General features: G+C 47.4%; 1 protein-coding gene across 7 annotated transcripts in view; it reads left to right on the top strand.

Moving 5' to 3' along the window:
* The window catches only part of ubr5 (ubiquitin protein ligase E3 component n-recognin 5), a 37,036-nt gene that overhangs the window by 2,623 nt on the left and 22,139 nt on the right, over window positions 1-12,274 (top strand). For 5 of the 7 annotated variants that reach the window (XM_077012476.1, XM_077012474.1, XM_077012475.1 and 2 more), the window contains exons 2-20: window positions 1,741-1,785; window positions 2,475-2,556; window positions 2,681-2,757; window positions 3,942-4,061; window positions 4,615-4,900; window positions 5,013-5,172; window positions 5,295-5,444; window positions 6,444-6,655; window positions 6,875-6,991; window positions 7,400-7,510; window positions 7,605-7,759; window positions 7,936-8,053; window positions 8,322-8,506; window positions 8,687-8,796; window positions 9,650-9,762; window positions 10,224-10,367; window positions 10,539-10,650; window positions 11,183-11,337; window positions 11,966-12,163. In XM_077012476.1, the coding sequence (XP_076868591.1) occupies window positions 1,741-1,785; window positions 2,475-2,556; window positions 2,681-2,757; window positions 3,942-4,061; window positions 4,615-4,900; window positions 5,013-5,172; window positions 5,295-5,444; window positions 6,444-6,655; window positions 6,875-6,991; window positions 7,400-7,510; window positions 7,605-7,759; window positions 7,936-8,053; window positions 8,322-8,506; window positions 8,687-8,796; window positions 9,650-9,762; window positions 10,224-10,367; window positions 10,539-10,650; window positions 11,183-11,337; window positions 11,966-12,163 (2,650 nt within the window). The remainder of the gene's footprint in view (window positions 1-1,740; window positions 1,786-2,474; window positions 2,557-2,680; window positions 2,758-3,941; window positions 4,062-4,614; window positions 4,901-5,012; window positions 5,173-5,294; window positions 5,445-6,443; window positions 6,656-6,874; window positions 6,992-7,399; window positions 7,511-7,604; window positions 7,760-7,935; window positions 8,054-8,321; window positions 8,507-8,686; window positions 8,797-9,649; window positions 9,763-10,223; window positions 10,368-10,538; window positions 10,651-11,182; window positions 11,338-11,965; window positions 12,164-12,274) is intronic. The other 2 variants (XM_077012473.1, XM_077012479.1) reach the window with 2 other exon arrangements.

Below are 12,274 nucleotides of genomic sequence, written 5' to 3'. Positions count from 1 at the left end.
CACTGAAGATCGGAGGAGAGCTAATTTAGGCCCTCAGAGGCTAATCAGAGGTGTTTCTCTGCCAACACGGCTGGTTTCTAAGGCGACCCATTGCCGAGCGTCTGTTTTGAGGAGCAGGGTGGGAGACTTCCTCTCCCGTGGGGGTCAAATGAAATGGTGCTGAACACGGGCGGTGAAGCTCCAGTGATGCCGTTAAACACTCGAGAGGAACACATTCTGGAGGTTCTGTGAAATGGCAGCTCTGTCCAAGATGAACTTGTTTGATTACACATACCTACCATTCTCAATTGTACATCTGCTTTTCCTTGCATTGCCTATTTGTGCTTTGGGTAGATAAGGCATCAGGTAACACACGGGAAGCCACTGACGGCTGGCACTGAAACTGACTGATGGCGCGTGTGTGTGTGTGTGACTGCCTCTTTCTTGCCAGCACTTTTGAGCTACCAGAAGGTGGTGAGCTGGCTTATTTCTGAGCAAGGGCCAATCCAGGGCTCTGATTTTATAATAGTTTTTTTTTTTGAACCAGCATAGCAAGTAAGCCTCCATATTATCAGAAATTTCATAACACAGTGGTCTGTTCTTATTTAATCAAGGCCTGTTTTGACTGAAGCCAAGTTTCATATTCCTCCCTTTTTCTAAACAGCTGTATAAATTATCCCTATTTGCTGAAACATACTGATGTAAGCAGAGATACTGAACATTTCTTAGAATAAGCCAACATGTGTGTGTAAGCCATTGGATAATTAAACCTTTCTATGCAGGCTGTCAAAAGAAATTGTTAATTTTTTGGTAGTTGCCCAGGGCCACATTAAGTACATTTAGGTTCAAAATGTTGTCATATAAATGAGCAGGAATGTTGCATGTCCTGCTAGAATTCTCATTTCATTCTCATTTTTTAAAACGTCCAAAATGTGCAAGTATACCATATTCACTTTATTTAACAAATGGTTGAATCCAGTTCAGTAATTCCACCAAAAGTGATGCTCAGTTCGTAACACACCATGTGATTAAAATGCTGTTCATGCATTGACATTTTGCATGCCTCCCTTCTTGGCTCTCCAATTTGCATCTCAAGAATGATTTCTTTATTTATATTTTTAGTATGAGGTATTAAATGAATGGAGGTATGAAAAGAAACGAAGGGTTTGAAAATACTTTGTCATTGTAAACGTTTGAATTGATTGGAAAGTTTCACGTGGTGCAGCAGAACCGGCCCAGTTGGGCTGCGGCGAGCCACCACTCAATGGAACACAACTATGGGCAGTAGCGTGTAGCTCCGCCTCAGCCTGTAGCATCTTGGCCCCTGTGAACAACTGATGGTGTGGAGATGGAGCCCCAGTAAAGAGGCAGTGTGCTGTTTTATGACCACGACCGTGTGCCTTATACGAGCTGTACTTGTTTGAACAGAAAATTCTGTTCAAGCTGATCAATGTTGGAGAGCCCAGGGATGCCATTAAAATGTCTTGCCATACACTGGTATTGAAAAGGGTCTGCTACACCTAATCAATAGAGCTTGTTAAATGTGCACACCACTGATGATTCTGGATGAAGTGTTACATAAGGCTTTCAGTTTATGCAACACTTTCCCCTCAGTGTAGGGACAGAGAAGCTGCTTCAGGATTTATTCAGAAACTCCCTTCATGGGGGCGGTTGTCGTCTGGAGCACAACGCTCGTATTAGTGCGTTTGTTTTGCTCGTGTTTCTGAAAAACGGTTCTAATGTGTCATTTTCTCTCCGCAGACTTCGTGAGGTTTCTGAAAAACTCAACAAATACAACTGCAACAGGTAAAGGGATATGAGCGAGAGTCAAACGGAAACTTTGTGTTGAGCACTACCGTTATTCCCCCTCTCCTATCAAAATGGCACATGTGTAGTATGGCTGCAGGACTTGGGCCTCTCCAGCGTTTATGGGCCATATGCGGATTCTCAGCAAATTCAGTCCATCCCTTCTCCCCCATTCATCATTGGGCTTGTACTGCTCTGCTAGGATTTGCCTCTGCGGTACTGATGTCAGAAGGCAGCAGTACTCAAATGAGCTGATGAATGTAAATCATTTGAACAAAATGCAGGACAGCCTGGGTGTTACTCCACAGGTTCACAACTTGCTTCAAATGTATTGCAATGCTTATTGCATTCAAAATCAAACATTTTAGAAATAATCTCACATAAATGATCTCGCCCCACACACACACACACATTATGCCTGTGACATTTGTGACGGTTTTCCCATTCCAAAACATCTGGAATATGTGGATGGTAAGCAAACATCCTCCTGGAATGTGATGGTCTTGCAGAATTTAGTCCTAAAGCCTGAACCAATGAGCTTATTGCTTGGGGGGCGGGGGGTGCTTTTAAATACTCAGATGTGCTGGGCACATCGAAGTTTTTCTGTTTAGTTGTCTAATATGAATGATAATAGGTGTTTAACAGATTCAGTAGAATCTCCTTGACGTTCTTGTCTCTCCACGTTCCAGTCATCCACAGCTCAACCTCCTGGAGCAGGCCACACTTAAACAGTGTGTGGTCGGACCCAACCATGCAGGCTTCCTGCTCGAGGTAGGATTTGAAACGATGTTTTAAGATGGTGGACTTTTATGTGGGTTAAATGGCCCTGGAGCCCTTGGTTATATGTGCAGGGTCCCCAGCGCTGCAGGAATGATGCTGCTGCCCTCTGTTTCAGGATGGACGCATCTGCCGGATCAGTTTTGCTGTTCAGCCCGATCGATTGGAGCTGGGCAAGCCGGATGGAAATGAAGGGTGAGACTCCAGTAATGTGTGTAGACTCGCAGTGAGCAGGGGGGTTTTGTCTGGGGGGGGGGCAGAGCAAGTGTCATTCTCCACTGAGTGTCATTCGGGTTTAGATGGCTGCGTTTGGCTGTAGTATGTAGCGCAGGCATTGCGTAGTGAGTTAAACCTTTTATATTTGTACCAAGTGAGCTTTTAATAGAAGGAATATTGTTGAAAACCGGCCGGTTTTATTATCTTGAGTTGGGCGTTAAAGCTCCTTTAATGCAGTTGGTTCTGCGTTAAGAAATCTGATCTCGCTTGTTTTTCATGCAGAGCTGCACCATCATGTATGACGGAGAGCTCCACTTGCGGTGGTGTTTTATTTGCCCAGGGTGTACTTTAACAGGCATCCTGCAGTAAGATGAGGTGGGGGTGGGGGTGTTTTTTTTCTTTAATTAAAGAAAATGACGTGTTTCAGATGTGAAGGCGTCTGCCTCAGAGCCTCCGGGCCCTGGATGTATAGATTGCATTCTTTTGTGGCTTTGTAAAAGACACGGCTGCATCTGGTTTGCATTGTTTGTTAGAATGGGCTCGCAGCTAAAGGTGTAATTCAAGTTCCATCCTAACGTCCCATGAGAGTGGCTTTTGTTTTCTCTTCTGGGAAAGCACCTCGTCCTCAAGTGGCTGGATAACATGACTGGCCTTGGCACTTTTGATTAGTCATTTAGATCAATACGTGGTCTTCTCGGCATGGTGGCGTGGTGGTAAAAGCTGGTGTTTTTGCATGGCGCGGAATGCTGCCGCTTGTGTCTCACTCACGGTTCAGCACCATCTTGGTTTTATTTGATTTATTTTACCCAGGCCAGGTAAAAACGTGGTACTGGATTTTCTGCTTAACATGAATGTTCCTGTGTGGGCTGGGGTGGTGGTGGGCACACTGGTTGGTGTTCAGTCAAGCAGGTTAAATGCGTGGAGGAGAGAGCCAGAGAAGCTCCAGCTTTCACCCAGCAGCCACTGAACCGTGAACAGCTTTGTTTGAGTTTTTCAAGGGTGTTGCCATGCTAGTCAGCCCCTCCAGTGTTTCCTCCCACTGTTTTAGACAGACAGATGAATGGGCCAATTGGCATCTGTGCCTGGACCCCCCAGGCTCTACTCAGTAGTCCCCGTCGGGGGCTAGAGGTTTGTAACTGTAATCTCCGGTCTTTTGTTTCCAGTTCAAAGTTGAGCAGTGGCTCAGGGGCAGGAAGGACGTCCAGGCCAGGTAGGACTAGCGATCCGCCCTGGTTCCTGTCTGATTCTGACCCTTTGGGCCGACTGGCAGGCAACACCCTTGGGTAAGTTTTTGGCAGTGGGGGTCTCCTAATGTTGTTGATGTTGTCTGAGGCATGATCGAGACACCACCATGGCTTACACAGCACATTCAAGCCTGATTAGGTCCAGCCATTTTGGTTTGATAAGGATAATTATTTTAGAACAAGTTTGTGATGTGTTAAAAATACTTCATTATGGTAGCCATTTGCAAGAGAGAGGGAGACTTTAAACCTGGGAGAAACCAGACATGAGATTCCAACATGGCCAGAGAATTACACCTGGAGTAATGTGGTTGTGTGGAACATGCACAATAAAGAGTTAATAATGCATCTTCTCTGCGTGTGTTGGATCTACAGTTATAATCCTAGTAATTGTTAGCTGATTACACTTTCTCTGCAGTTGTTTTTGTTTGTAACTATTTAATTTGCTTTAGAAAATAGTTTTTATTAAAGCGATTTACAGCGATTTCTTTTATATGTGATTTGTATGTGATAATTTTTATTAATATTAGTATTATTATTATTTAGCTTAAATGCATTATGTGCCCTCTCTGAGGAGTCGTGTCTGTGTTGCCAGGAGCCGATGGAGTTCAGGTGTGAGCGGGGGAGGCAGTGCTGGAGGCGGGGCCAGTGGAGGTGGGGGAACAGGTGGAGGGGGAGGGGGCGGAGCAGGAGGAGGAGGGGGCGGAGCCGGTGGCGGGGGCAGTGGCTCCTCGGGCCGCTCCAGCACCGCGGGGGCGCGGGACTCACGCAGGCAGACCCGGGTGATCCGGACGGGCCGTGACAGGGGGTCTGGCCTGCTGGGCAGTCAGCCCCAACCAGTCATCCCAGCCTCAGTCATCCCAGAGGAACTCATCTCCCAGGTATCTCCTTCACCTCCACTCCACTTGTAGGGACGTGCTTAACTGGTCCGGACCAACTTAAGCGCTACGTACGGCTGGTGTGATTAGCTGTGTGGTCTGGTCTGGTCCTCAGGCCCAGGTGGTTCTGCAGGGCAAGTCGAGAAGCGTCATCATCCGGGAGCTGCAGCGCACCAACCTGGACGTGAACCTGGCCGTCAACAACCTGCTGAGCCGCGACGATGAGGACGGCGATGACGGCGATGACACGGCCAGCGAGTCCTACCTGCCCGGAGGTGAGCGCCCGCTCTCCCGTACTTGGGACCGGTATGGGTCCAGTGATGCGCTGTCCAGTGGAGCGTAGAGGCCAGAGATGTCCTGTTGAACCCTAACCGTAATTACCCACCGTCTCCCGCAGAAGACCTGATGTCGCTGCTGGACGCGGACATCCATTCGGCGCACCCCAGTGTGATCATCGATGCCGACGCCATGTTCTCGGAGGACATCAGCTACTTCGGCTACCCCTCCTTCAGACGCTCGTCCCTGTCTCGCCTCGGCTCCTCCAGAGGTAATGGACAAACAAACTCCTCTGGACCATCAGCAGTGACAGGACGAGCGTCCCAGACCTGCAGTGAATGAAAGGATTAGGGATGTGCTGTCCCCTTAAAATTCAGAACTAGATCCCACCCAACACGCAAAACGTCTGCTTGGACGTCTACTTACAGAGCTCTTATACAGGGCTGCCAAAAATATCTGTTCTCAAGTAATGGGGGTGTTGCTAGAAAGGAACCATGAGTATAGCATAAAAAATTGTGAAATTATCACCTGGTTGTAGCTTTAAGTCAGAAGGTATGAAAGAGCAAAGATTATATTAATGCAGATTATTAGACATTTTCAGGGAGGGAACAGATTGCCCCAGTCAAACAGAAAAAAGTGTGTGTGTGTGTGTGTGTGTGTTAGCATCCCAGCTCTCCATGTGGCTGTGTGCACGCCTGTGTGTGTCCCCAACCCCACTGCATGGTTACAGACATAATGAGCCCTCTGAGAAAGGCCCTGTTGTAGCATTGCAGTGCAGTCCCAGACCCTGCAGCCTATTTAGAAATGTCCCCTGGCCTTCACTGGACACCCCTGACAGCCAGCCAAGACTGCCCCCATCTCATCAGGCCCCCAGGCAGCTGCCATGGCCTCTGCTGCCTCTTAATACAGTTTCATGAGTATCCAGCCTGGATTTTTACCCCATCTTGCACTGTTTGGACTGTTTCCATCAACCACTAACCTAGCTGCATTAAAACTGCATATGTAGTTTTGGGTGGCCTCGATCTCTATATTTGCTACAAGATACGTAGGGATTTTAGTTGGTGGTGTCAAGTGAAGATTCAGTGTAAGAAATACGGAGGGGGGGGGGGCTGGACCCTTCTGGTTATATATTTTTGTGTTTACTTCTTTCTTTAAACATGTTTTTCTTTAGTTAAGTTCGTGTGGTAGTGATGAATCTGACTGATTCTGAGGGTCTTTCCCAGAGAGTGGCTTACTAGTATCCCACTGGTGTGACCCTATTGCATACCAGTTCTCCTTCTTCCCCTAGAGCGTGACTCCGAGCTGCTGCGTGAGCGCGAGTCCGTGCTGCGTCTCCGCGAGCGTCGCTGGCTGGACGGCGCCTCCTTCGACGCCGAGCGCGGCTCCACCAGCCGGGAGGGCGAACCCAACCTGGACAAGAAGACCACGCCCCTGCAGAGCCCCGTTTCCCTGGGCGACGAGCTGCAGTGGTGGCCCGACAAGGTGAGGGGGAGCGTCGACGTTGGTTCGGTTACTTTCGGCTTCGGCCGTGCGTTTAGCGCGTTCGTTATTCCTGAGGCGTTTTGTTTTCGAAGTATGATGTTGAACTGTGAGACCTCTGCTGTTGCATCGTAACGCCTCCATTTTGCCACGTTGTGTGTGGGGGGCGTATGGATGGAACCGCCTGTCATGTTTTTTTTCCGTGTGTCTACCCTCCTGAAGGACGGCACGAGGTTCGTCAGCATCGGCGCCATGTTCTCGGAGTTGGTGGCTATCAGCTCTAAGGGAGAACTCTACCAGTGGAAGTGGAGCGAGCCAGAACCGTACAGAAACGCACAGGTAGGACATCCGACAGGTGCGCTTACCTGGGCCAAAACTGCTCCGGACTAGCATTACTCTCTGGCTAGGGGTCACGCTGATGAATTGCCCATGTAACCGAGAGCTTCTACTGGGGCTGTGTGAGGACCAAATGAGCAAGGTTTTAGGACGTAATTATATCACTGAGTATTTCTGCACATCAGTTCGTATAAGCTCAAAGCCTCGATGTAACATGGTTAAAACCTCATTTGTGCCATCAGGTCAGTGCAGTGATTCATTTCAACAAAACAAAACAAAATCAAAAACATTTTTTTAAATTCTTTTTATTTAAAAAAGATTTACAAAAATTTAAGTGCATACATCCTTAGTACCTCCTGTTAGTGGTATCTTCTGCTCAGTGGTAACTAACACGTACTTCCTCTTTCCCAGAACCCCTCCATCCACCACCCTCGTGTGTCCTTTCTGGGCTTGGCCAATGAGAAGATCACCCTCCTTTCTGCCAACAGTATCCGTGCCACAGTGGCTACTGAGACCAACAAGGTCAGACCTCGTCTACCGCTGCGTTATCGATGTGTGAACAGAGGAACGAGGATGTGTGTGTGTGACTGCGTGTCCTTGCTGTGTGTTTGTGTAGGTGGCCACGTGGGTGGATGAGACTCTGAGTTCGGTGGCGTGCAAGCTGGAACACGGAGCCCAGACGTTCCCCGAACTGCAGGGCGAACGCGTCGTCTCCCTGCACTGCTGCTCCCTCTACACCTGCGCACAGCTGGAGTCCAGCCTCTACTGGTGGTGCGTGCCTCCATCTCTCCCTCTCTCTCTCTCTCTCTCTCTCTCTGTCTCTGTCTCTGTGTGTGTGTTTTGATTTTTTTATTTTTTTATGCCAAAGGGTGTTATTTGAAACGGCTTTTTAGATCACAGCAGAGGGTACTGTGAACTGGAGTGTTTGTGCTGTCTCCCCCCTGCAGGGGTGTCGTGCCTTTTAGTCAAAGGAAGAAGATGCTTGAGAAGGCCAGAGCCAAGAACAAGAAGCCCAAATCCAGCGCTGGCATCTCGTCCATCCCCAACATCACAGTGGGCACTCAGGTGAACCGCGCGCAAGGACCTCCTCACTTTACATTCATTCACGTGGTTGTCAGAGAAGTAGCAATACACAGAATTCTCTGGTGCTTTTGTGCTTCCGTTTCCTCTTTTCTAAACCTCAACTCTGTAACGCTTCATGTATTTCTTTAAGGCATTATGTGGATGTGTATCTTAGGACATCCAGTTTTTTTTGTATTTATCTGGATGTCCTATCAAAGATGTTGGTGTTCCTCTGTCCACACGTCTGAGGAGGTGTGGTCTTGTGCTGCAGGTGTGCCTGAGGAACAACCCTCTGTACCACGCCGGTGCTGTTGCCTTCTCTGTCAACGCCGGGATCCCCAAGGTGGGCGTGCTGCTCGAGTCCGTGTGGAACATGACCGACAGCTGCCGGTTCCAGCTTCGTTCTCCAGAAAGCCTCAAGAACATGGAGAAGAACACCAAGGCCCAGGAGACCAAGTATGGTTCTCCAGCTGGACCACAGCCACAAATAACACAGTATTTTTTTAATGAGTTTTTAAAAAGATACAGTGAACAGTACTGCCGTAACGGGTAAATAGCACCTCCTGCAGTCTCGTCTCCCACTGCGAGGCTTGAGGGGGCGATCTGCCTGTGACCGCTTTGTTTCACGTGTTGCAGGACGGAGAGTAAACCGGAGCTGGTGAAGACGGAGATGGGCCCGCCCCCGTCCCCGGCCTCCACCTGCAGCGACACCTCCTCCATCGCCAGCAGCGCCTCCCTGCCGTACAGTATGTGCCCCGCCCCGCTATCACATGCCCGTGTGCACCTGCTTAGCATCCGGACCGGAGTAGCGCAGAGAGGCTGGGGGCCCCGTGGCCCCTGTGCTGGTCTCCATTATGCTCCCTGCACCATGAACAGCACACCCCTGCAGCACTGCGCTGAGGCACTAAAGGGGAATTATAGCGAAAGGCCAACATGGCAAACCATTCATAACATCCAGCGAGGCCCAGTTGCCATCTTGTCATTTCTTTAATGGTAATGGACACCTGCTGTCAGGCACATTCCCGTTCTTCACAGTGCTGGTGGCTTTGTGTGTGTGTCTGGAGGGCATGGCTGGGTTTACCTTTAACACAAGCCCAGTTGCCAGTAAATCTCCCAAATTACATCTGTGCCAGTTTTTAATATTTAATTCCTTATGTTACTTAATAAGCACATTATGACCGGCTAAGAAGAGCTCTATTATATTATTCAGGTTTTCCCATGTTTCCCACGGTAAGTATATTTTCCCAGCATTTTTTAAAGTTGCTAATATTGTTTTATTGTTTACACCAAAAATCAAAAACAAGAGAATCAACTGCTTCTTTTTATATATATCAGCTTTGCCTCAGAAAGGTGTTCAAGAAAGCGTCAAAGTTAAAAACGCCACACAGTTAACGCCACACAGTTAACGCCACACAGTTAACGCCACACAGTTAACGCCACACAGTTAACGCCACACAGTTAACGCCACACAGTTAACGCCACACAGTTAACCTTTTTGCCACATCTCTGGGAGAGAGCGTAGCAGTAAGGTGGGCTCTGTGGGAGTGGGCGGAGTTTGCAGAGTGGGCGGTGGCTTACGTGTTGCTCGCTGTGCTGCAGAGCGGAGGCGGTCCACGCCTGCGCCTCGGGAGGAGGAGAAGGTGAACGAGGAGCAGTGGCCTCTGAGGGAGGTGGTGTTCGTGGAGGATGTTAAAAATGTCCCCGTGGGGAAGGTAGGTGGACCCCCAGGCTGCGCCCAGCTGGAGGTGTGGAGGTGTGGAGGTCCCACAGCGGAGTGGCCCTCCCCTCCCACAGGCAGTCCAGTCTCGCACACTTTGTTTTAACGTGTGTGTTTTGGAGACTGAATATGTACTCAATGCATTGTTCAAGATTTTAATGTCATGATTTTGTAATAAAAGCATAAATGAATAATAATAGATATTATTTGTAATAATAATATTATTTGTGATATTCTGTAGTTCATAAATCATTTCCAGAGTAAAAATCTGTAATGCTGTATAGTTTTGTAAATATTTCTATTCTGCAATTTTGTAACCATAGACTATTGTGTAATTTGTTGACTTAAATTGTTTTGCTGTGTTTCTTTCTCTGTGTGTCTTGTCTTTTCTCTTTTTCTGTGTTGACATCATGCTACGACGCCAAATTTGCAATCAATCTCTCTTTTGAACTCAAGGTGCTAAAAGTCGATGGTGCATATGTTGCTGTGAAATTTCCAGGGACGTCGAGCAGCGTGAGCAGCCAGAGCGCAGCTCCCACTGACTCTGACCCCTCCTCACTCCTGCAGGACTGCAGGCTCCTCAGAATAGATGAGCTACAGGTACGCGTGCACCTCCCCTCCGCCCACAGCAGTGGGAACAGGCTCCTGCTCATGAGGGAGTAACGCAGGAGAGAGGCTGTTCACGCTGGTGTGGGATTGTAACGTTTTCGTACACGTCCGCTAACAGGAGCCTTTCTGTAGACTTAATGTTCTTTTCTTTTGTCTCAACAGGTTGTTAAAACTGGTGGAACTCCTAAGGTTCCAGACTGTTTTCAGCGCACACCTAAAAAACTTTGTATACCTGAAAAAGCTGAAATTTTAGCTGTGAACGTTGACTCCAAAGGTAAGTGCAGTTATTCGATGGCTTACCGATTTGTCTTGATTGTTTTGTCTTGGAATAGCTGTTGACCACGATAACATCAGAACTATTAAACATTCAGCAATTGTTAAATCAGACCCAAAATCAGTGATCAACTAGTATCTTGTTCTGTCTAATAAATACCTACAAATATAATCGAGAATTCATTCTTTGTTTTATTCAGCATTCAGTCTTATTTACGTTGGGTCAAGATGTTTTTGCCAAATACTTGATTATACAGTTTGTACCAGAACAATTACTTCAATAGACTTCCACAGAACAATAATTTCATTGTCTAACTATAGTATCAAGCTTTTGTCCCCAAACCACACTAAATCAAGTTAAAGTCAAGTCAATGCTGAATAAAGTATGTTTTGACGTTTAACATCAGAGTAGTCCTTCATGTTTGAGGACTGTGGTGAAACCCAGAGCTGGTTAACAGAGACGTGTTTCCCTGTGTTTGAACATGCGTGAGAAGCATCTGTTGAGTCTCGTGTTCTCATCTCCGCCCCCACAGGAGTCCATTCTGTGCTGAAAACGGGTAGCTGGGTTAGATACTGTATATTTGACTTGGCCACCGGCAAAGCCGAGCAGGAAAATCATTTTCCCACAAGTAACCTGGCCTTCCTGGGTCAGAGTGAGCACAACGTGGCCATCTTCACCGCCGGCCAGGTAAGAGCCCCTCGCCATCACCACCTTGGCAGTAGAACACCCCTCTCATAAATCTAGTGAAAGTTGTTTTAAATAAGTAATGTTTGGTATTCATACAATTTTGAATGTGTTTTTTGTTAAATAACCCTTTTGAGTGTTCTGTTTGAATGTATAAATAGAGATTATCAAATTATGGTGGGGCAACTTTTATTTTTTATTTATTTATTTTTTATACGGGCAGATAAGTCCCACTATCACTCAGGTGCAAAATCAACAGATGCAGATCTTCATACTTCTTTTGAGTTCTTGAAATACTTGGAAAGAAAGAAATTTAGAAAGACCAAATTTAGTACTTTAGATTTTCTTAAGTGGGTGGTTTTTCATTCGTAGTGCTTGGGAAGTCATTTTCAGTTCTAATGTTGGGGTTTTATGCTACTCTGCAAGTTTAGAAGCTGGTTAAATTTTGTCTAAGGTGTTTAGAAAACACACGGAAAGTCCTGCACTGATTTGCGGGGTCCTTGTAATGTGCAGTTCACACTGTCCATGGTCATCTTGTTTTCCGTGTGTGATCTCAAAGGTAACTTGTCTTGACACGTTGGCGTTTTGGCGCCTTATTTGTGACCGTACTGATGTTATGTGAACTTGACAGGAGAGCCCCATCATCCTGCGTGATGGCAATGGCACCATTTACCCAATGGCCAAAGACTGCATGGGTGGAATACGAGACCCTGATTGGCTGGACCTGCCGCCCATCGCCAGTCTAGGCATGGGAGTTCACTCCCTGGCCAACCTTCCCAGCAACTCCACTATCAAGAAGAAAGCAGCCGTCATCATCATGGCAGTGGAGGTACAGACACAGTCTGACCAGCGTCGTGTGTGTGTGTGTGTGTGTGTGTGTGTGTGTGTGTGTGTGTGTGTGTGTGTGTGTGTGTGTGTGTGTGTGTGTGTGTGTGTGTGT

This window comes from Brachyhypopomus gauderio, chromosome 7 (genome assembly GCF_052324685.1).
Source record: "Brachyhypopomus gauderio isolate BG-103 chromosome 7, BGAUD_0.2, whole genome shotgun sequence".
Lineage (NCBI taxonomy): Eukaryota > Metazoa > Chordata > Actinopteri > Gymnotiformes > Hypopomidae > Brachyhypopomus > Brachyhypopomus gauderio.
Note: the sequence above shows the minus strand (reverse complement) of the source record. Positions and strands in the feature narration are given on the sequence as shown.